At 49.0% G+C, this 25,160-nt stretch overlaps 1 protein-coding gene and 1 long non-coding RNA gene across 3 annotated transcripts in view; one reads left to right on the top strand and one right to left on the bottom strand.

The window, feature by feature from the left end:
* The window catches only part of LOC144132271 (uncharacterized), a 79,612-nt gene that overhangs the window by 1,515 nt on the left and 52,937 nt on the right, over positions 1 to 25,160 (bottom strand). The window lies entirely within an intron of this gene.
* Positions 19,881 to 21,137, top strand: LOC144134567 (uncharacterized). 2 transcript variants are annotated; one of them, XM_077667466.1, is made up of 3 exons: positions 19,881 to 20,035; positions 20,107 to 20,277; positions 20,361 to 21,137. In XM_077667466.1, exons 2-3 carry the CDS (start codon positions 20,239 to 20,241, stop codon positions 20,529 to 20,531), a joined length of 210 nt encoding a protein of 69 aa, XP_077523592.1. In that variant the 5' UTR covers positions 19,881 to 20,035; positions 20,107 to 20,238; the 3' UTR covers positions 20,532 to 21,137. The 2 variants fall into 2 exon arrangements, with proteins under 2 accessions (XP_077523592.1, XP_077523591.1); XM_077667465.1 differs by lacking the exon at positions 19,881 to 20,035 and having other exon boundaries at positions 20,067 to 20,277.

Consider the following 25,160-nt stretch of genomic DNA (forward strand, 5'->3'; position numbering starts at 1 on the left):
CAGTACGAGCCGCCGAATCCAAGGTCAGTCACCAGAGTACGGTCCGTTATCCCCTAGGACCAGGGCTCCAGCTGCGACGCGCAGGACTGACGCGGCACCTATGGCTAGCAACGGAGACGCGGCAGCTATGGCTGACAACGGGAACTCAGCTGCTCATTTCCTGGTCCTCCAGCCGCGAACGCCGCCGACCTTCCATGGCGAAGTGTTTGAGGACGCGGAGGACTGGCTTGACCAGTTCGAGCGCGTTGCCAGGTACAACGGCTGGGATGCGGAGCGGAAGCTGCACAATGTTTACTTCGCTCTTGACGACTCGGCGCGGACGTGGTACGAGAACCACGAGACAACGTTTCCTTCTTGGGAACGGTTCCGCAGCCAGTTGCTGGCGACCTACGTCAACACCGACCGTCGGGAACGAGCTGAGTCGGCGCTGCAGTCAAGGAACCAGCGACCCAATGAGAGCGTCGCAATGTATTATGAGGACATGACACGACTGTTCAGAAGGGCGGATCCAAACATGGCCGAGGACAAGAAAGTGCGCCACCTGATGCGCGGGATAAAAGAAGAACTGTTTGCTATGCTTGTGCGAAACCCACCTAACACCACTTCGGAGTTTCTATCGGAGGCCACTACCGTCGAAAAGACCCTGCAACAACGCGCCCGCTATTACAATCGCGCCGTGAACACCGTATCAACTGCCGACTTTGCGCCAGCCTCCAGCGACTCCGCTGACACCCTTCGGGAGCTGGTTCGATCTATCGTCAAAGAAGAGCTGCACAAAATGCGCCTCTCTGCCCAGTCGCAGCCGCAGTGTCCATCGTTAGCACAAATTATCCGAGACGAAGTGCAGCAGGTGGTTCCTGAACCTGTTGCCCCTGCTGCCCTTACACCGACGCCCCCGCGCCAGACGTACGCGTCGGTACTCCGACAGAACTGCGACCTCGCCCCTTGGAGCACCAGCCCATCTGCATCTGCTTTCCAGCCGCGGCCCCCGCCTGTCCCTGTGTTGCCCGAAGCCAGGCTGCGAAAGACGGACGTGTGGCGGGCACCTGACCAGCGGCCCCTTTGCTACCACTGCGGTGAGGCTGGCCATATCTTGCGGTGGTGCCCTTATCGTCGAGCTGGAATTCGCGGATTTCATCCGCGAGTCCCCTGTCCGCCCAATGGCGAACGGTCCCGCAAAATTGAGGAGCACCTGTCAACGCGCCGGGATCACACTCACACTGATTTCCCTCGCCCTGACTACCGCCCACCAACCTCTACCCGCTATCGTTCGCCGAGTCCCCGTCCTTCGACAAGCCGTTTCAGCCGCTCACCGAGTCCTCGCCGGGGAAACTAGACCCAGCGGCCTGCGGAGGTAAGGCCGCTGACGAGCGAACAGCCGAACATCCTCCATCGCGTTCCCGACCAGACGACGGCTATCAAACGAGGACACGTGACGATCACAAAGGATGTGCAGCTTCGAACTTACCGGTCGATATCGACGATTTAGCGGTTACGGCATTGGTTGATACGGGAGCGGACTATTCGGTTATGAGCAACGAGCTAGCAAAAGAACTGAGGAAATTTTTAACCACGTGGACTGGGCCTCAGATTCGTACAGCTGGTGGGCACCTAATTACCCCTGTTGGCCGGTGTACGGGGAGAGTTACAATCGACGGATTTATTTACGTTTGTGACTTTGTTGTCCTACCTCACTGTTCGCGCGATGTCATTCTCGGCCTGGACTTTTTACAAGCTAACGGCGCCGTTATCAATTTACAAGAGCCGCGCGTGACGTTTTCGCCGACGCAAGCAATTGAAATAGCCGACCCAGACGACTCCAGGATACCCGCCCTGCGTATTGCTGCTGATGACGTGATGGTGCCTCCGCGGTGCAGCATGATGGTCCCCGTGCAAAGTGACTCGCCCGGTGATCGAGACGTTATGGCAGAGAGAAACGTCAGCCTTCTACTCGAGAAAGGAATCTGCGCTGCAAGAGGGCTTGTTCGCTTACGGGATCGCTCTGCGACACTCTTGATCACAAACTTCGGAACAGAGTTCCAGCCTATTGCGAAAGGAACGGCCGTCGCATACGTTACCGACTTCGTTGAGCCCGCAGAAATATGTGCTCTGGAGCTACCGTCGCCGGACGGACGCGATGCAGCAACCGTTCTGTCTACCGTGGACATTAATCCCGGCTTGTCGGTGGGTCAGAAGCAGCGCTTGTTAGAGCTCCTTCGCGATTTCGCAGTGTGCTTCGCCACGACATCAAAGGTAGGGCGCACCCCGGTAGCCAAACACCGCATCATCGTCAACGAGGAGACTAGCCCCATATCCCAACACCCGTACAGAGTGTCGCCGGTGGAACGGGAGGCTATACGATCCCAAGTGCAAGAAATGCTTGCAGACGACGTAGTCCAGCCGTCCACGAGCCCCTGGGCTTCGCCTGTGGTATTGGTGAAGAAAAAAGATAACACCTTGCTATTCTGCGTCGATTATCGGAAGTTGAATCGTGTCACGAAACGTGACGTTTACCCCCTTCCACGATCGACGACGCCTTGGATCGACTGCGTGACGCTAAATATTTTTCTTCACTCGACCTTAAGAATGGCTACTGGCAGATCGAAGTGGACGAAAGGGACAGAGACAGCGTTCGTGACACCTGACGGCCTTTATGAATTCAAAGTGCTACCCTTTGGACTCTGTTCTGCGCCAGCAACCTTCCAACGCATGATGGACACCGTTCTTTTTGGGCTGAAATGGCTGACATGCCTAGTGTACCTTGATGATGATGTCATTTTTGCTCCTAGCTTCGAGGAACACCTCAACCGGCTGCGAATGGTGTTACAGGCGCTCCGTTCGGCACAGTTGACGATAAAGCCACAAAAGTGTCACTTTGGTTTCGAAGAGCTCAGTTTTCTTGGTCACGTGATAAGTGCTGACGGAGTCCGTCCTGACCCGGAGAAGACTGCCGCTGTGGCACAGTTCCCGCGCCCAACCGACAAAAAGTCCGTTCGTAGGTTTCTGGGCCTCTGTGCCTATTACAGACGTTTCGTTGAAAACTTTTCCACAATTGCCGAGCCCCTTACAATGCTTACTAGAGACAATGTATCTTTTGTGTGGCATGATGATCAGGAATCTGCCTTGAACGAGCTACGCAGCCGCCTACAAACTGTCCCAATACTCGCCCATTTTGATGAACGAGCTGCCCCTGAAATTCATACTGACGCCAGCAATGTTGGTCTGGGCGCTATTCTCGTTCAGCGGCAGGATGGCAACGAGAAAGTCATAGCGTACGCCAGCCGCTCCCTCTCGAAAGCAGAGGCAAACTACTCTACCACAGAGAAGGAATGCCTTGCGGTAGTGTGGGCGATTAGCAAGTTCCGACCATATCTTTATGGTCGCCCGTTTCGAGCTGTCAGTGACCATCATTCGTTATGCTGGCTAGCCAATCTCAAAGACCCTTCGGGACGGCTTGCGAGATGGAGCCTTCGCCTCCAGGAATACGACATCATGGTAGTGTACAAGTCCGTCCGTAAGCACAATGACGCCGAATGCTTGTCACGTGCACCTGCCGACGTTGCTCCGGCCGAAACGGAGGACGACTTCCCGTTTTTTGCTCTCGTCACGTCGTCCGATATGGCCCGGCGTCAACGGGCTGACTCAGAGTTGCGTCCGCTCATCGAGCATCTGGAGGGCCTTAACGTCGCTGTTCCGCGGCTTTTCGTTCGAGGTTTGGGTTCCTACAGTCTCCGAGATGGCGTCCTTTACAAGAGGAACTTCGCCCATAACACGGAAACCTTTCTTCTGGTTGTGCCATCCGAACTCCGTCCAGAAATCTTGCACGCCTGCCACGACGAGCCATCGGCTGGCCATTTGGGTGTTACGCGGACGTATGCCCGCATTCGTGCGAAGTATTACTGGCCAAAGTTGCTCTCATCAGTCCAGCAATATGTGAGGACCTGCCGTGACTGCCAGCGACGAAAGACACCACCAGTTAAACCCGCAGGGCTTCTCCAGCCCATCCCACCGCCTACAACACCTTTCCAACAAGTGGGCATGGACTTGCTGGGCCCATTCCCATTGTCTTCCTCTGGGAACAAATGGATTGTTGTGGTGACGGACTACTTAACGCGGTACGCCGAGCCACAGGCGCTCCCCCACGCTAGTGCTGCAGAAGTGGCTCAGTTTTTTATGACATCAATCGTCTTGCGTCACGGTGCGCCATCAGTCGTCATCACGGACCGTGGAGCCGCCTTTACGGCGGCATTAATGCAATCTCTCTTCGAACTCACCCACACCAGTCACCGGAAGACAACAGCCTATCATCCCCAAACAAACGGCTTGACTGAACGCCTCAACCGGACGCTTGTAGATATGCTTGCTATGTATGTCGACGTTGAGCATCGTACGTGGGACGAAGTTCTTCCTTATGCAACCTTCGCCTACAATACGGCAGAACAGGATACTACCCGTCTTACACCTTTCCAGCTGGTCTACGGGCGGTGTGTCACTACCATGCTCGATGCTATGCTACCCGCTGCTCACAACGACGGAGACATCGGCCCCTACGCTGACGTTGACACATTCGTCCAGCGGGCTGAAGAAGCCCGCCAACTCGCAAGGTGCCTGATTCGACATCAACAACAACTCGACGCTGGTCGCTACAACCTCCGACACCGATGCGTTCGGTACGAGCCCGGCGACTCTGTATGGGTATGGACACCTGTGCGCCGCCGCGGACTCTCCGAAAAGCTCCTCCGACGCTACTTCGGTCCGTACGAGGTGGTTCGTCGTATAAGTGATGTCACATACGAAGTTTTTCCGCGGGACACGACCTCCTCACCACGTCGGCGCCATCCGACCGAGACTGTCCACGTGATGCGCATGAAGCCCTACCATGAAAGGCTGCAACCCGCCGCTTTACCAGCTTAACAGCTCTCTGTATTCTCTGCCGTCCGCCGTCTATACCGAACATTACCTTTGCTGTCCGTGTTCGTTTCCGGCGTCGGGCCGCCGCCTTGATGGAGGGGGTAATGGCGCGTGCTCATGGGAGCGCGCCTACGATGAAGACGAAGTGTGCGTGTGCCGGTGGACAAAGACGAAGTGTGTGTGCGGTTCGGACAGCCATCTTGTGAGTTCCCTGCTGTGCGCTGGACTTCGCTGAGACTGTGATCTGTGCCGGTCCTGTCTTCGTTACAATATAACCACGGGACTGCTGTAACTTGCCACATTTTCAAATTGTATGAAAATCATTGCATGTGAGGGGTCACAAATCTATCCTGTTTCTTGAAGGTCCCGTTGCTTTGTCGGCAATGCTTGGACAACCATGGCCAGCTTTCCGCATTCATGTGCACAGGGTATGCCCATTACGTGCATGCCTTTCCACCTAGTAATGGCTTACATTGCAAACAGACAAAAAAACACACAGAGCACAAGTACAGATAGTGTTTGTAGTCCACACACTTCTTCTTCTTCACCTCAGTAAATATGGCACATACCCACGCGGGAAGACTGGCCAAGGTAAAGTGGAGATTTGCCAATGAAGTATTTGCACGGGAAAAAAAAAAGACGTGAGGCGACGGCGTAGAAGACTGAATCAAGATAAAGATAGGAAAATTCAATTAAATTTAAGAAATATGAATTACCAGGAATAGAATCAAGCATTTTGGACATGAGACAGAACTTTGTATACAGCTAACAAGGTAACCGATCAGTCGCACTTATGTAATCATGAAGGTAGCCACAAACACTACTTAACGGGAATTCCTTTGCGCTCGCACCGAACGAGAGAAGAACTGTAAGAGACAGAGGGAGTCCTAGCCTCGAAAGAAGGACCTCCAAATACTGGTTTCCTTGAACAACCGCCGGCAAGAGAGGAGAAAATGGTCTAATGTTTCAACTTGCTCACATGAGACACAAAGGTTTGTCGCAGGGAACGCGTATCTGCGTAAGTACAAATTTAAGTGAGGGATTCTTCATCGCAGAAGCATCATTAACACCTCAAAACGCCTTGATTTACACCACCGGACATCCCATGGGTACTTTAAGTGGTGAAAATCCACGGTATTGAGCAACGGATCACTCAAGCTGGCTGAAATATGTTGGAACCACTGGAAACGTGAAGGTTCAAACAGAATGAGGTGAGGGACGGGATAGATTACAGGAGCGCTTAGAGTTGACTTTGCCAATAAATCAGCCACCTCGTTAAAATAGACACCCGAATGACTGCAGGTACCCGGACAAGGCGGATCTCACGCACTGTGCACGGAACAAAAGCCTAAGCGGTCGATTCAGTAAAGATTTTCCGGAGATTTGGAGAGAGCCTAAAAGTGAAAGGCAATCTGCAAGAATAAGAACCCGTGCTACATGTCTGGGAATTTTGATAAGAACCAAACCAATAGCCAAAAACTCTACGAAGACTATAGAAGTATAATCAGGGATACGAACGGAATAGCTCCAAGCCAGATCCTGCAAATATATCGCAATCGCCGCCTTCTCACAGCTGCCGGAGGCATCAGTGGAGAGAACAGTATGATGAGGAAAATTGTGTAGGTGTTCAGAAAGAAGACCATTTAGGATATTTGCGGGAATATGTTTCGCATGGGGCGGGTAAATATGGTCGTAATAGAAGACGGGGTCATCCTGCGTATCAGCAACTCGTTGCAAGGAGATCAGATCAACATGAAGCGGAGCTTGCGTAAACCTAACTTGCGGAAGCTGATAGCGTGGCCAATGTTATTGATATTGTTAGCCTATTAAAAGATGGCACATACCCACACTGGGCGATCGGCAGAGTCCGGTGGCTATTCATCTGTACTCAATTAACAAAAAAGAAAACCACGCGGGAACGCAACACTGGTGGATGTGCTGAATTTCAGGAACAGACCGTGCAACAAGTAACATAAATATTCCTAAATCAGATTTTACATTGCATAATGAACCATGACTGTACCAAAGCAATGAGACATAAGTGAAGCATTTGATTCTTTTCGTGACAGAAATGAGTTTTTTTATTTATTTCAACATACTGCAGGCCCTTTTCGGACCCTTGCAGGAGTGTTAACAAGGCATCAATGTGATCAAACACAAAAATACAGAGATCTTCTGTGATCTAAACACAAAAATAATAAGAAAATTAAACAGAAAAGTCAATTTTTTCAGTATATTTAACAAATAATTTCACGGACGTACACTTCACCGCATCTTCAGGCAGTTTATTCCAATAGGATATAGCATCTGGAAACAGGGAGTACTTGTGGATATTTACACGGCTGACTGGTTGACGGACTGTTTTACTATGGTTAGGTCTAGACGAGTGTTTGAAAGGAGGGTGTAAGTATTGTGAATATGTTATTTTGAAGTGGCCGTGAAGAAGCTGGAACAAAAACTTTAATCTTGAAATGATTCTTCGCTGTGACAGGCTTTGCAAATTTGATTGAATTATTAGACTGGTAGCGGTAGTCTGGCGAGAATACTTTGAGTATACAAACCTTACTGCTAGTTTTTGGATGCGCTCTAATTTGTTGATTAAAATTTTTTGATGGGGGCTCCAGACTATATCCGCATATTCTAGGGTAGGTCTGATGAGAGTTTTATAGGCACTGAGTTTAATATGGGCCGGCGTGCTACGCAGCTTTCTCCTTATATATTTTAATTTACCTTCAGCTTTAGAGCAAATTTATTTGATGTAGGGTTCCCAACGCAGGTTGGATGTTAGGATGAGTGCCAGATATTTCACCTGATCATATTTTTTGACCTGTGTGTCGCCAAGTGTGTATGTGAAACTTAGAGGCTGCTTCTTATTAGATAATGTGATGCTTTTGGTCTTATTCGCGTTAAGTTTCATTACCCAGGTCTTACACCAAGTGTGGATTGATTCTAAAGAATTGTTAAGGAGAATTTGATATTCTAATTTTTTTACAGCTATGTATACGACACAGTCGTCTGCAAAAAGGCGAAGCTGGATCGATGAACTAACACAGGAATTAATATCATTTATGTAAATGAGAAACAAAGAGGCGCAAGAACTGATCCCTGGGGTACACCCGAATACACATCCAGGTTCTGCGAGACGTATTCACCTATTTTAACACATTGTTTTCTGTTCTGTAAATAGCAAGAAATCCATGACACAATGTTACAATCAATTCCAAAAGATAGTAATTTTGTTATAAGGTCACCGTGAGGAACATCAAACGCTTTAGAGAAATCTAAGAATATTGCATCTATCTGGTTGCCTTCATTAATTGTGTTAGCGATGTCATGAGTAATTTCAGCAAGCAGCGTTACTGTTGAAAGCCCTGTTCTGAAACCATGTTGTTTTTCGTAAATTAGATTATTATTTTCTAGATATGAAACTATGGCTTTAAAAATAACGTGTTCCATCATTTTGCAGCTTGTACTTGTTAGTGATATTGGACGATAGTTATTCAGTTCAGTTTTAGAACCCGATTTGTGTATAGGAATTATTTTGGCACAGCGCCAGTCATCTGGGATTACGAGTGTTTGTAAGGATCTTGTATAAATTATATGCAGGTATTTGAACACCCATTCAGCGTATCGGGCTAAAAATGTGTTTGAGATGGAATCAGGAACCGGAGATTTTTTTTTGTCAAGTTTTTGTAAAAGAGAGAGGATTCCAACTTCACTAATGGCTAGTTCTGTAATGGGTTGCTTGATTGTGTAAGCGGGTAGCGAAGCGTGGGAGGCTGTTCGAGTGAAAACGGACTGGAAAAACTTATTGAATTCATTTGCAATAGCATCAGGTTTACTTGTGGTGTCACTGAAATCTGTAATGATGGAACCAGTTGACTGGTCTTCAGATAAGTACCGCAAAACTTATGAGGGTTGTGGGCCATGAAAGAAGGCAGCGTCAAATCAAAGAAACGAGATTTTGCATCTCGGACTTTGCTCTGTAAACAGTTAACAAGGCTTGCAATTTCGTTCTTGTATCCCTTTTTTCGCCGTCGTTTTATTTTTATTTTATTTTGAATTATCTCGCGCGTTATCCACGAGTACTCCCTGTTTATACGTTTTTTTCGGAGCGGAACGTATCTCTTTTCGCAAGTATGTACAGTGTTCTTGAAACAAGACCACAGTTCACGCACATCCGTCAATGCGCTGAATTCGGCAAGGCTGCACTAAATTGCATTTAAAATTGCAGGATCATCTGCACGCTCATAGTCCTTGACAAAGGTAGGCGGTGTTTTCTTTTTTTTTGCAGGTGACTGATATGGGACATGATAGTACTAGCAATTTGTGGTCAGATATGCCATCTTCGAGACGCACTGAACACCCTGGAAGTGTACTGCTAACGAACATTAAATCAAGAAGTGAAGAGGAGGACGATAAAACTCGGGTGTTATCGGTAACCAGTTGATCTAAGGAAAAACCAAATGCAGTAAATAAAAGTGTTTCCGCGCTTTGGGCATTTTTTCCGTCATGTGAATAGTCCGCCCAATTTATCCCTGGCAGGTTAAAGTCACCCGATAAAATCAACTTAGATCTTGAATTAGTGTGCTGGGACAGGTAATCGTACATTTTTTGAAGATAATCTGGAGGGGCGTTTGGCGGTCGATACACGCCTCCCAGTAATATACTTTTACCGGAATATGTTATTTTGCACCACACACTTTCGTGGTCATCGATACCCTTCAGGACTGAATATTTTATGTTGCTTTTAATTGCTATAGCTACTCCTCCCCCTCGTGATCCTCTATCTTTACGTAGCAATTTATATGTTGATGGGACAACTTCGGAATCACGTACCCCTGCTTGTAACCATGTTTCCGTTATAATTATAATGTGGGGATGGTGCCCCAGAATTAGCTGCTCAAGGTGACCTAACTTATTTACTATACTTCTAGCATTAAATGAAAGGATTCGTAGTGTTTTGGTTGGTCAGATATGATTGCTGCTCGTGTTTGCTGCTCCTGGAGAGGAAATTGGTTGGGTTTGCCTTGCATCATCGGTCCTTCTGATTATGTCGACCCTGGTTTGTTGTGTTGCGTCCCAAATGAAAACCTTGCCATTGACCTTTAGCTTGTCAAAGGAAAGCGACACCTTCGCCCCAGCCGCCCTCTCGCGTTCCGATAAGCGCCATAGCTTAGCGCGTAAGTCTCGTACCCTTTTTGAAAAATCTTCAGATATGGAAATGTTAGAACCTTTTAGTTTGAAACAGCTTGACATAATATCTGTTTTTTCTGCAAAACTGAAGAGACGAACTATGACTGGACGTGGTTTTTTGCTCTTAGGATTACCTATCCTGTGAATTCTTTCGACAGATTCTACTTCCATGCCCAGCTTGTCTTTGAAGATTTCTTGCTTAACGTGTTCCTCAAGTTATTTAGCATCCTCCTCCGGTTTCTCGATCACATCGTAAATCACTAAGTTGTTGCGCCTACTACGGTTTTCTAAATCATATATTTTTGCCGTTATACCTTGAATGTGTTTGTTCGTACTCCTGAATAGTCTTTCACTTTCATCAATTCTTTCTTCGCATTTCTTCAACCTACCCAAGTCGTTTTCAATTGTTTCAATTCTCAACCTCATATTATCGACCGTTTTCTCGACGTGTTTTAGGTTTGTAACTAATTCCTTCAAAGTTTTGTTGGTTTTTGCTTGTTCTTTCAGAATCTTTTTCAGTAGTTCATTGCTAGGTTGACCGTCAGAATCAGAGTCAGAGTTGGGGCCTGGGTTGAGTTCAATGTCACCCGATGTCAGCAGTAAAAGCCTAATGACACTACAACAATCACAAAGCATACTAAGGAGAAATTGTGGACCTGGTAGCACCATCAGGGTTACATCATTGTCTCTAACTGAGGAAACATAGTATTTGCCACCAACCTGTACGACAAAGACGAAGAATTTGAGCATTGGTCTCTAGTCGGTGCCACCAAGTCCACTGAAGTATCCAGCTGGCGGGATCCTGGTTATATTCCCGGGTAGGCGTGGTTCCGTTGAAGTCCCAGCAACAGCACGGTGATAGTGGCGCTCCGGACTTGCTTCGATGTAGCGCAGATTACACGCATCTTCTTGGATTACACGCATCTTCAGGGTGTAGAAGAGCCTTATGTGAAAATACTAGAAGGTGTCTATAGCAACTGCACAGCTACCATAGTCCTCCATAAAGTCAGCAATAAAATCCAAATTAGGAAGGATGTCAGGCAGGAAGACACGATCTCGAGTTATGAGGTTTGTTGAACAATTAAAAAAGTGATTTTTGATGGCAGCTAGTACAGGTCATTTCAAGTTATAGCTCAAGATTACAATCACATCTGATATAGATGACACGCATGCTATGAAAACAAGATAATTTTTTCCTTTTTTATGAGAAATGCACAGGCAGTTTCAAGGCTTGCTTCACAATTTGATTTCTGACGTATACACAAAGGCATGCCTTTAAATTATTCGTGTGTTACACCAGAACTAAACACTACTTAAGTTGGTAAATCATGTTCATTACCTGGGTGTCATTAATAGCAAACATATACTAATGCTGCTAATCCTATAGAAGAACAAACAGCGGTTTTATGAAGACGTTAAGTAATACGTGATACCGTTGTGTCGATCAGGTAATGAACTGTGCGGCAGTTTCAGTTTCTCTTCTCTTATTTTCAGTTTCAGTTCTCTTACTTTCAGTTTCTCTTCTTCAGAGTTTCAGTTTCAGTCACATGCATGTTGCTTGACACTACGTATACGTGACGCAGGAAAAGTAGAGAGAGAGTGGGGGGGGGGGGGAATTGGCGGAAACTTGGCGTCAGCATGACATCGTTCGCTCCGGTGTGTCGTTCGATCTTGCATCTACAATACAACAACGTGCCAACGAGGTAAACCTTTACTATGAGTTTCACGGGATCTTACGCCCCCTCGTACATTCCTGGGAACCCCAGGCCAGCCACCAATACCATGGAACCAGTGGAAGGCACTGTTTTCTACTCACTTAGAGCCGTCTGGCGCCTGAGTTTGCTGCCTCCCGGCGCAAAGCTATGCTTCTGCATTGGCGCGGCGTCGAAGGTCAGCGCCGTTCCGGAACGCCTTCCACCACTGTGGTGAACACAAATATGCCGCGGATAAGCCGCGGTGCTGCCAGCGCGGAACGTAGCCGACCGTAGCCAGCCGGCCGCCGAGAGAGGGCCGGCGCACAAAGAAAGAATAAAACTAGTTGGCACCGAGACTCCAAGCCCCACGCCTCGTCTCTGCTTTCCTCGCGCGTGCCAATAATTGGTGACCCGGACGTGATAGCCATGAACCAGCCAAGCGACGCCGGCAGTCCCACGGTAGCCGTACTTGACGTGAAGCTATCTCCGTTTTGGACTGGCGACCCGGAACTTTGGTTCGTGCAAGTTGAGTCGCAGTTTGCTGCACGCCGCATCACTGCTGACAGCACTAAATACCACCACGTGGTGGGCAGCCTTCCGCCTGCGACAGCCAGCGAGGTGCGGGACCTACTGCTAACACCACCCGCAGAGAACGCCTACCAGACGCTAAAAGAGACACTGATTCACCGTGTCACACCTACAGAGCCGGAGCGTCTCCAGCAGCTACTGCGGGAGGCCGAACTTGGCGACCGCCGGCCCAGCCAGTTGCTACGCCACATGCAACAACTGGCCGGCGGCACGACAGCAAGCGACGGCCGTTTGGTGCGGGAACTGTTCCTGCAAAGGCTTCCCACAAGCGTACGAATAGGCCTCACGGCGTCGGGCGAGACAGACCTTGCCAAGATGGCCGAGCTCGCCGACAAACTCATGGCTGTCGCCGTGCCCACAGTCGCGTCGGTGCACGCAGACGCACCGTCCGCCAATTCCCTGCAAAAGATGCGAGAGGAAATTTCTCGCCTCGCAGACACCGTCGCAGCGCTGCACTCGAGCGGCAACCAGCGACCACGACAGCGTACCGCATCACAACCACAACAACGCCGGGTGTGCTGGTACCACCGCAAATTCGGCAACGCTGCACGGAACAGTGTGCCGCCCTGTGAAAATTCGGGAAACGCCCCGGGCCAGCGCTGAGGGTGACCAGTGCCCCCGCCCTGCCGGACAGTCGCCCATCGGTATTCTTCCTGACCGATCGCGAAAGAGGTGCTCGTTTCCTAGTCGACACAGGGGCGGAAGTTAGTGTCGTGCCAGCGTCGCCAGCCGATCGCAAACGACCGTGCGCAGCACCGTTGCAAGCTGTCAACAATACGACGATACCGACGTACGGGCAACGCTCTCTCTCGCTGGACCTGGGCCTCAAGAGGACATTTCGGTGGATTTTCGTCGTGGCTGACGTAAAATTTGCCATCCTGGGAGTGGACTTTTTGCGCAACTTCGGACTGCTTGTCGATGTCCGCAACCGGCGTTTACAGGACCCCCTGTCACACGCAGAAGTGTGCGGGAAGCCATCCAGGCATCCTCCCCTCAGCCCCACGCTCGTAGCACCGCCGGGCGCTACACGATTCACCGGCATCCTCGGCGAATTCCCCGAACTGACGCGGCCACCACAGGCCAGCGCGGACGTCAAACTCAATGTACGCCTCCACATTGTCACCACAGGCCCACCAGTTTACGCACGCCCACGCCGCTTGTCCCCGCAAAAGCTGCAAGCAGCTCGACAGGAATTCGACCACATGCTCGAGCTCGGCATAATCCGCCCGTCCGCTAGCCCATGGGCGTCTCCACTGCACATGGTGCCGAAGGCAACACCAGGAGACTGGCGACCCTGCGGCGACTATCGAGCCCTCAATCGAGCAACCGTGCCAGACCGCTATCCGGTACCTAACATTCATGATGTGACGTCCAGCCTACATGGTGTGGCGATTATCTCCAAGATCGACCTCGTGCGGGCGTACCATCATATCCCCGTGGCTCCAGAGGACGTATCGAAGACGGCGATAACCACGCCCTTCGGCCTGTTCTAGTTTCTGCGCACGCCGTTCGGCCTGCGAAACTCCGGACAGACATTCCAGCGTTTTATCAACGGCGTTTTGCATGGCCTCGACTTCTGCCATGCATACCTCGACGACCTACTCATCGCAAGCACTTCACCGGACGAGCATGAGGCGCATCTGCGATCAGTGTTTCAACGCCTGGCGGAGCATGGCATCCTGGTTAACACGGACAAGTGCGAGCTGGGTGCCGAGAAGCTGACTTTTCTTGGCCATGTTGTTTCAAGCGCTGGCATTCAACCTCATCCAGACAAGGTTAAAGCTGTCGAGAAGTTTCCACGACCCACCACTAAGCGCCAGCTGCGCGAGTTCCTTGGCCTTGTAAATTACTACCGACGTTTCGTACCTCGGTGCGCGGCCGTTCTGCACCCTCTCCACCTTCTGCTGTCGACACACGAGGGTGCTGCTAGGGAGCTGCTCTGGACGGACGACGCCGAAGCGGCTTTTCAAGAGATCAAGAGACACCTCGCCGACGCCACACTTCTCGCCTACCCGCAACCGGGAGTCCCACGGTGCGTCACGGTCGACGCCTCGGACGCAGCTGTGGGGGCTGTCCTTCAACAACTTAACAAAGGCGTATGGCAACCGATCGCTTTCTTTTCTCGGAAATTGACACCCACCGAGCAGCGTTACAGCACTTTCGGACGCGAGCTGTTGGCCGTCTACGCAGCAATCCGGCACTTTCGTCATTACTTAGAAGGGACGGAATTCTTTATAATGACTGATCACAAGCCTCTCACCTACGCCTTACGCTCCTTCAAATCTGATGGCGGCACGCACACAGCCCGCGAGCTGCGGCAGATGTCCTGCATATCGGAATTCACCACGGACATTCGCCACATAAAGGGAGTAGACAACGCTGTCGCCGATGCTCTGTCGCGCAGCCCAGTCAATTCCCTCACTCACACGGGAATAGGCCTCGCAAAAGTGGCGGCAGCTCAACGCGACGATGACGAACTGCGCCGTTTGCAGGAAACATCGACGTCACTCATCCTACAGTGGTTTCCTTTGCCCGGAGCAGGAGACATTTGTTGCGATACATCTACAAGTAGTCCTCGACCATACGTGCCTGCTTGCCTCCGTCGTGAGGTATACGCTTCGTTACACGAGCTTTCACACCCAGCAATCCGGGCGACCCAGAAGCTGCTCACGGCGCGTTTCGTATGGCCTGGCATCAACCGCGATTCCCGACAGTGGACTCGCGAGTGTCTTGCGTGTCAACGGTCCAAGGTTCAGCGACACACGGTGACACCGTTGGAGACTTTCCCAGGACCAGATGCTCGATTCGATCACATCCATATGGACATAGTTGGACCATTGACACCTTGTCAGGGCCAAATGTACTTGCTCTCTTTGGTCGACCGTTTCACGCGGTGGGCAGAAGCTATCCCGATTCCCGACATTACAGCCGAAACTGTTGCTCGCGCTTTTGTCAACCACTGGCTATGTCGTTTTGGTGCGCCTTCCTCCATTACAACGGACAGAGGAAGCCAGTTTGAGTCTGCGTTGTTCGCCAGCCTGACGAAACTCATCGGCGCCTCGCGCATCAGGACTACGGCCTACCACCCGATGAGCAATGGAATGGTCGAGAGATTTCACCGGCAGCTGAAAGCAGCACTCATGGCAAGTGAACACGACTCTTGGGTGGAAGCATTGCCTATCGTGCTCTTGGGCATACGCACAGCGTGCAAGGCAGATATCGGCTGCAGCGCTGCGGAACTTGTCTACGGCACGACGCTACGTCTGCCTGGTGATTTCTTTGCATCTGACCAACAGCGAGCTCGCATTTCCGCCAGCGACTACGCATCTCGCCTTCGCGACATCATGAACAAGCTCCGAGCTACACCTCCGCGACAGCCCGCAGATAGGAGGACACATGTGAGCAACGAGCTTGAGTCATGTAGTCACGTCTTTCTGCGGAACGACGCTGTACGACGACCACTACAAGCACCGTACGATGGGCCATTCAAGGTTCTCCGCCGTGGGCGGAAGACGTTCACTATCGAAATGCGGGGGCGGCGGGAAGTTGTCTCGTTGGACACACTTAAACCTGCGTACATGGAAACGCAGTCCATGACACCCACCTCCATCCCGTCGCCTGGAACCCATACAAGAGTGCCTCGTCCCAGGGCAGCGGTTTCCACCAGGGAGGAAAATGCATCCACGCCTGATACTCGCACCTACCACACGCGCAGTGGCAGACGTCTAAATGCGCCAAGTCGCCTCAACCTCTAATCGCACGAGTGTTTTCTCGTGTTGGTTCCGTTCGTGTTCTCACTAGGGGGGGGAGGGGGGGGGGGGGAGTGCTGTGGTGAACACAAATATGCCGCGGATAAGCCGCGGTGCTGCCAGCGCGGAACGTAGCCGACCGTAGTCGACCGTAGCCAGCCGGCCGCCGAGAGACGGCCGGCGCACAAAGAAAGAATAAAACTAGTTGGCACCGAGACTCCAAGCCCCACGCCTCGTCTCTGCTTTCCTCGCGCGTGCCAATACCACGAGCGCAATTTTAAAACGAAGGAGGCCTCAATTAAGTGAAGTTACAAAAGGCGAAGATGCGTTTCAAACCGCGCTCAGCACTTGCGACCGTCTGTTCTCAGCCACGACAGAACGCCACCGCGGTTCAAGATATGTTTGCAGAACCTTGGTGAGACTTGCGAAGAATTGCGACTTCGAAAATTCCTGCCGCTCCCCGCGACTGCTCGGTGAACAGGGGGCGACAGCACGTTTTCCTCTCTCTCTTTATTTCTCTTTCTTCCTTTTCTAGTATTTCTCTTTTGTGCCCAGCTTCTGTTCAGCATCTAATTGTTTGTTGCTCTGTTCATGTGGCGTACATGTGTGCCAATTCCAACTCCTTAAGAAGGGGAGGAAGATCGCTGTAACTTCAGTCTTGAGTAAGGACAGGCTCTGTCCGAAAAGTCGACTCAAAATTAATCTGTCTAAATGAAGCGTTTCTCAACTTTGCACACACACACACACACACACACACACACACACACACACACACACACACACACACACACACACACACACACACACACACACACACACACACACACACACACACACAGGCACGCACGCACGCACACACACACACACACACACAGGCACGCACGCACACACACGCACACACACACACACACACAGGCACGCACGCACGCACACACACACACATATTAGTTACCCTTGATGTAGTGTCTCTGTGCACCAACATACCGCATGATGATGGCATCCGAACTCTGGTCGCATCCTATGGAAAACACACAAGCGCTGATGCTCCTAGCCAAAGTACCATCGCTGCACTTACTAATCTGGTCCTCAAACTCAACTCTCGAAAGTTCTACAACTCCTTTTACCTACAAAACTAGTGGTACCACTATGCGAACGAAAATGGCGCCAAACTATGCCAACATATATATGCATAGCATTGAATCGGAGTTTATCCGCTCATACCCAACAAAACCGCCTTTTTACAAACGCTTCCTAGACGACATATTAATGGTATGAACGAAAACCGAGGACCAATTCGTCTAGTTTATTTGAGTATTTAACGACATACATTCAAACCTCTGTTTCACACACACTTACTCCACCAGTCAAATTAATTTCTTGGACGTCTCAGTTCGAGTGGAGAAGGGTAGCTTAATCACCAGTGTCTATAGAAAGCCCACGGATAGACAACAGTACCTTCATTACAAGAGCTGCCACCCACGCCACTGCAAAAAATTCAATTCCATATTCCCAAGCCATCAGATTCAAACGGATCTGCTCACGACCAGAAGACTTCAAAAAAAATTCTAACCGTATGCGGGAGGTTCTGAGGGACCAATGCTATCCGCGGCCTATATTTTTGATGATGCCAGTAGGAAAGCGGAAGCAAAAAGACGTAACGAAATGTTTGGGGATCCCCCATCAGCAACCGCTACTGACACCGCTCTAATCTCGTTTTAACCTTCGCAAGCAACCTTCCTGATGTCAGCAAAATTCTAAAAAAAAACATTTCAACATAATCGAACAAAACGATAGACTGTCAAAAATTTTTTCCAAAAGTTCCACACGTTACCTACAGGCTACCAAAAAAACATGATTATGTCAAGTTTGCCAGCATATACGGACAACAACACTAGCTCAAAGCACACACTCTAACTTCAAACACTTCATCCGTGAAAACTTGAATTGTAACAGTAGTAACGCGGTATGCTCGAGTGTGGCGATCGTCAGATGCAATACATTAGCCAAACCGAGAATTCCTTCCGAATTAGATTCGACAACCACCGCGCGAACACCAGATCTCTTCCTCTCCTCCCCCTGTCTAAACATCTTTCCCAGGAAGGTCACGAGTTTCACCAACTAAAGGTTACGCTGCTACAGAGCGGCTTCCAAAATACCCGTGAGCGTGAGCAACGAGAATCACACTTTATATATCAGTGTAATACTGTGCAGGCCGGTATGAATGAAAACCCTGGTGCTCTCTCCACACTTCAGAGATCATAGTCCTAGCCCTACTGAAATTCACAGCGCCCCGACTGCATCGCCTGAGGTCATGCCAATTTGCGTGCTTGCTTCCACATGCCGCCCTTCTCTTCCCCCTGCCATTCTTTCTTGCTCATGACCAGAGAAAACAGTTCTGAGAGCAAAGCATGTTGCCTATTCCCCCTCAACGTTTTAAATTTTTATATATTTTATTTTTCTTTTTTTTTTCCTATTTTGCAGATAGTAGAGCGCGATGCTCCATTGCAATAACGGACACTTGGGCGATTTCGCGCCTTCGTTCCCCATTTTCTATCTGTTACTCTCCTCTCTCTCTGTTTCTAGGAAGGCGCCCTCTTTTTGTCTCCGCGACGGAACGCGGGGCGGAGGCGCCCTTCTGACGCGAGGCAGTGCGGAGACATTTGCGCATTGAGGCGCCCGGCTGCGGGATCGGGTTTCTGCGGTGCGTTTGGCCGGCCGCACCGCCGCCGTAACATTTGAACTGTTAACAGCCGCACCCGCGGGGAGCGCATCGCGCTCTGAGGCATATGCGCTCAGTGTTGTTTTCCGTTTCTTTGTTCTTTTCTTGCTTTTTTTCGTCTGTTCCTTTGACCATCCTACTATTTTCCCTCAGTCGAAGAGAGGAGTCTGGTCGCTCGCTGTTTGTCTCTTGTGTGATCTGTTTGTTTGCTCGAAGGAGAGCGTTTTTCAAAGGAGAAAGAGAAATAAAGAGAAAAAGAAAAACGCGCTGTCGCCCCCTGTCCACCGAGCAGCCGCGGGGAGCGGGCAGAAAAAAAGAGAAATGAAAAAGAAAGGAAAACGAGGAGCAGGAGGGGAGAATAGGCGCCCTCAAGGCAGAGCGGCGGCTAGCACAGAAACAGACGGTGGCGGATTCGCGGAACAGATAAGAATTATAGATGCATGTACTCGCGTGCCGCTGGCCAAAACGAGTAAACAAATAAACAGAATCAAACGCAGACAAAGCAGAATTCCCTGGAGCCTCTTCGGCAGGAATAGTCAATGCGGAATCAGCGACGCAGTTAGCTTAACTAGAGACACGTGCACACGTGCAAGATGCGCTTTTTTTTATCCCGCGCGCGTTGGAGACACGTGGGGAATTCCGAGAAAAACCTAGGAAAAATGTGTCTGTCCCCAACTGGACATGACGTCATTAAAAGTCACGTGACCATGACGTTACAAGCTTGACGTCTCATTTTTTTGACCAATCAGCGTTTTCAGCCTACCGACCCGCAAACGCTTGTCAAACGTTGGGCATCCAGAAGCGTTTGCGGGTCGGTTGGCTGGAAACGCCGATTGGTCGGTGGGATGCGTGTCTGCGTGACGTTTTTTCGCTTCGCCCTTGTTCTCAACCGGATGTGGGGTCGCAGCGCCTCTCTCGGCCTGTCCCTAGAGTGCCTAGGGAATCGCTAGGGCCGGCCGGCCGGCCGCCGGGCGTGCGTGGTCTGCGGGCATTCTCTTCGTGAGCGTAGGGGGCGGGGCGCGCGTTTCGGAAGCTGTCCAGGTATGGCTTTTTTTTTTTTTTTGCGTGGTGCGCTCGTCGGCGCAGCCAGCTGAAATTTCTGTACAGTTCTTGCTTCCACGACATTGCGACGACCCCCAAAAGGCGCTGACCCGCGAGAAATCGCCAGCGACATAAATGTACGCATTTTATCTGAAATTTCGCTTCATGAAGTGATGTACCGCTTACCTACATGCCTTGCGCATTCCAGGACCTCGTTTTCCTGCTGCAGGAGCACGTCGTGCTGGTGTTCAAAATTTTGCAACTCCATTACGACGACCCACATAAGGTGCGGTTTGAGGACCGCCGGCGTCGCCATCTGAACCGCCGTCTGACAGCCACGATGAAGCGCTTGTCGGGCGTGCACGTTCTCAATCACGAGGTAAGAGTTGAACAACGTTTTCGCAAGCTTTCTCGTGCAGAACTCGCCAAATTGCGGCGCTTGTAACGTAACTTTTTTTGCAGCATCGTTTCCTGGATGCTTCTGGCGAGCCGATGCTGTCCTTATTTGCCGCGGACCGATACCACGTGGCGAGACGCCAGGGCATCGACCCCAGTGCGCCTTTGTTCCTTTGCAGTGGCAAGTCCAGGGTAAAAGTGGCCAGGATAATTCTGCCACTACAATCTGCCCTTTAGGATCGCTATCAGCTGTAACGGTAAGTCCAGAAGTTCCGACTCGCGCATTGTGGAAATCGCGCCTGGCCTAAGTGTCCAGCATTCACCCAGTGCAGTGCAGCTTTGTTTAATTCCTTAGAGACTTCTCGCGCTTTGTCGAAATCGACGGCAGCCGTGAAAATTTACATATTAGACCTCGCTACAGCATTATCCCAGCGCAGCGCGCCTTTGTTTCTTTGCGTCGGCAAGCGTTAGAAGCGCGCGCCGTCTCGCGCTTTGTCCAAGTCGGATCTAAAACTCGCGCTAGGCCTCGTTGCCTGGTTGACAAAGTGCACGGCTTTGTTCCTTTCAATGGCAAGCCTCTGTCACTACAGTCGGCGGCCTTAATTTTTATGATCGCTGTCAGCTTCAACAGCAAGTCCAAGAAAAGTTATGACGATCGCGCGGTGTGGAAATCGGCGGTAGAGACAAAAAACTCGTGCTTGTAGCTTCAGACTTACCCAGCTCCAGTGCGCCTTTGTTTATTTCCGTAGCGACTACCCGCGCTTTGTAGAAATCGACGCCAGCCGTGAAATTTTACATATTAGACCTCGCTACAGCATTAGCGCAGAGCGCCTTCGTTTCTTTGCGTTCTAACTTGTTTGCTCGTTACTTTTGTTCTTTTCAGTCGTTTCCTGAATCTGTCCAAATAGCCGGGCTAGGTGGATGATTGTTCGCTGTCAGTGGAACCACATGGCGATCGCACTGCATACAGCACGACTTTGGTCCATGTGTTTTTTAAATAAAAAAATCAGATGTCGAAGGTCGTGCCCGAGGATTGCTTCGACAGCTGGGACAAAACCATGGGGTCCGCACACGCTGTGTCGTCGCTGCCAAGTGAAGAGGCACAAAACGGCGGTCAACCTTAATAAAGGCCCTTCTCGGGGCCGCCTCAGTGTTTCCTGGCAGATCACACGCTTTCCACCCTGTGCACGTGTTCTCATTTCCAATTAAATAGGTCCTTCAAACCCTGCAAAAGGCTTGAATTAGGAACTGCTAATATCAAGATGGTACTTGAGAAACAATAGCGGCTACAATAACAAAGATGAAGAGGGGCTGGAGTTACACGCAAATAAAAAAGGTTGGAGGTACCCAGATACGCTGAAATGGTTTTGGGCGGGAGTCCTAGTTATTATATATAGGACTCAAATAATGCATATTCAGCGTTTATCAAGGTTTTTGTAGAAATATATAAAGAACATTAAGCAGTCTAAACGAATAAGAGAACCATGGATCGCCAGAGCTCAGAAGAATGATAAAGAGCAAAAACAAGTACCATGCCTTTTTAAATAATCGCTCTCTTGAATCTCTTATTTAAAAAAAACAAGAAATAATCTAAATGCTGAGCTTAAGCGTGCTAAGACTGTGTATCATCAAAAACTGTTCTCTGATGTTAGAATGAAAAATTCAGACACTGTGTGAAAAGTTGTAGATAACTTGTTACGTCGCAATACGAAAAATGCGCCAGCTCAACGAATAATCTATAAGGGCTCTGAATTATCCGGTCAGGCTCTTGCTGGCCATTTAAACAGCAATTTTTTAACCACCCATTTACCTATGATGCATCTACCTGAAGTTCCTTCATCTTGTAGCCCTTTCGAAAGCCTTTTCCTTGAGCCCACCAATGAATAATAATTGGTTTTTGGGGGAAAGGAAATGGCGCAGTATCTGTCTCATATATCGCTGGACACCTGAACCTCGCCGTAAGGGAAGGGATAAGAGAGGGAGTGAATGAAGACCTTTATGAATTTGAATAATAGCAAAGCCTTAGATGTTGACAATATTCAGATAAAACCAGTCAAATATGTACTATCATATATTGCACCTGTGCTTGCATACATCTTCAATTTGTTAATTGAAACGGGAGTTTACCCGGAATAAATGAAGAAAGCAAGAGTGACAGTTGTGTTTAAAGGGGGAGATAAAGATGTAGTGTCCAATTATAAACCAATATCTGTGACCAGTCTTTTCAAAGGGCTTGGAAAAAGTAATCTTTTCCCGTGCAGTGAACTTTTTTAATGCAAAACAAATCCTGTCTGATGCTCAATTTGGCTTCCGAAGGGGAAAGTCGACGGAAACGGCTTTGTTATCACTTAAGGAATGTATCCTGCAAAACACTGAAGCAGGTATTCTCACTGTCGGACTCTTCATTGATTTTAGTAAGGCTTTCCATTCCCTAAACCATCAAATTTTAACTCATAAACTTTCTCAAAACGGAGTTCGTGAACACCTTTAGACCTCATGAAATCATACCTGCAAAATCGAAAACAATCTGTCTATATCCACAACCATCAGTCTTTTTTTGTGGCGGTACGAAATGGTGTGCCTCAAGGCAGCATTCTGGGCCCGATGCTTTTTAACATCTATATAAATGACATTGGTCATATTTATGACAAAGCGAAATTTATTATATACGCCGATGATAGCAGTTTACTAACACCTGGTCACGACATAAACAAGTTAATTGAAGAGTGCAACGTAATCCTTGCGAAACTAGAGAACTGGTCCTCTTCTAATTGCCTACAAATAAACCCTACAAAGACTAAGGTAATGATTTTCCGTGCAAGGAACAAGCCAGTCGAACTACAACGCGCTCCTAAATACGCAGGTCAAGAAATTCAAATAGTAGACAGCCACAAAATCCCTGAAGTTACTTTCTCGTCGCATCTCAGGTGGGATCGACATGTGGAAAATATTTGCAAAAAGCTCTCTTCAGTAGCATGTGTTCTAACACGATGTCGATGGCTCCTTCCCACTCACGTGAAAATTCAAATTTATCATGCTCTTTTCGGTTCCGTAACTCTGTTTGGGCAACACCACAAAAACAAATGTGATAAAAATACAGGTTCTGCAGAAGAAAATGATCCGCTACATTGCAAACCTTCCTTATCTGTCTCTCCAACGCAAACTGCGTTTAGAAATTATAACATCATTCGTTTTGAACATATATATGTTTTTCGCATTTTGAGGTTCTTTTACCATTCTTCTCCTGGTTATAGAGATTTCTTAATACGTACTACACATTTAAGGACCGCTTCGAATCGACTCTACACCTGAAATACCGATCTCTGGTATATTCCATATTTTCGAATTAATTATAAACTACAAACGCTTGAACACAATTTACCGACCACTCTTAATAAGCACAAAGTTTTGGATAGTGTTAAACCAAGCGAGTTAAAAATGTATTTTGTTAATATATAGCCAGGTTGCATTTAATGTTCCTTTGTTGTCTGCCGGTGCCATGTATGCCTATTGAGTGTTTCTTTTCTCTTTATTTTTCTCGGGTCTTCTCTTTGTTTTCATGCGTCTGTAAACTATTGTTAGTGAACATACATGCTCATTGTTTTCATTGCAGTTCAAAAAATTGAACAAAAAAGTAAAAAAAATAAAGATAGGGGTGTGGGGAGCAGACAGGGACAAGATTGGGGGAGGAAGCAAAAAATAGAAAGAAAAGAAAAAAAAAGGGGGGGGGGGGAACTATTCTAGTAAGGAAGGACGGGGTAAAAAAAGGAGATGGCGAAACGAGAGAAAGGGAGAGGAAGACGGTGCGGGGGACATGGGCAGCGCGGCAACCACAGGCGTACGAAAGCAAAACGTGCAAACAAGACACAAACAAAATGCGCAAACACAAAGATGGGCGCCGCTGCAGATGCGTGGCCAAAGAGGCGCCGCTGCGCAAATGACACTGGCAGCGACGAACAGGCCAAACCAGGCGCCTTTTGGGGGGTCTCACTAATTTCCGGTGAGCCGAGGGCTAGAACGTTAAGGAAGGAGTGGGCTACGTTAACGAGCACATGTGTAAGAACTTACTCAGGGGGTCTGGGTTTCACTGAACGGTGCACCCCTCTCCCTGGGCGGGTCATTGAACCTACTTCGTCGGGAATACTTGGTTGTAGTGGAGGAGGGCTGGGCTAGCTGTGTACAAAGATTTCAAATTGTCGGAAAAAAGTAAGGAAAGAACGTCAAAGCTTATTAATACTGCACGAGGCAGGATAGTGTAAGTAAGGAGGGGTATGATTGCCTGGGATATACACTAGGAGTTATAAAGGGTATATCTGAGTTAGCCAATTAACGAGAGGTGCAGTATTATTTTGTTTGGAGGTCGTGAATAAAAGAAAGGATACCAGGCTTTTCGTTAAGACATTCTTGAATAGTATTAAACTTGTGGATAAAATAGAATTCACGTTGTTCACGTTCTCGCCTGTTTTTGAAGCCCCCTTGAATAATTGTTACTTTTAGTTGGTCAAATGGGTGTCCTTCTGAGTTTACATGCTTGGATAGGGGAAGATTGGGGAGAGACTTGGTGTGTGCTCGGTGGTTGTTGAATCGAATGCGGAATGCAGTGTTTGTCTCTCCTATGTATTGCTGGTTACACACAGTGCATTCAAGAAGGTAAATAATGTTTGATGAGTCGCAGTCAAACTTGCCGTTGATTGAATGCTGGAAAACTGATCTCGTACTAGTTGCGGAACACGTAGTCTTCATGTGCTTGCAAACTTTGCAGCGATCTTTACTGCAGGGCTGGCATCCATATTTTGGGGTTTTGAGTGCCTTGGAGTGGACTAGATGGTTCTGAATGTTTTTGGCACGCCTGTAAATCACGCGGGG

The sequence above is a fragment of the Amblyomma americanum genome, chromosome 5 (genome assembly GCF_052857255.1).
Source record: "Amblyomma americanum isolate KBUSLIRL-KWMA chromosome 5, ASM5285725v1, whole genome shotgun sequence".
NCBI classification, from domain to species: domain Eukaryota; kingdom Metazoa; phylum Arthropoda; class Arachnida; order Ixodida; family Ixodidae; genus Amblyomma; species Amblyomma americanum.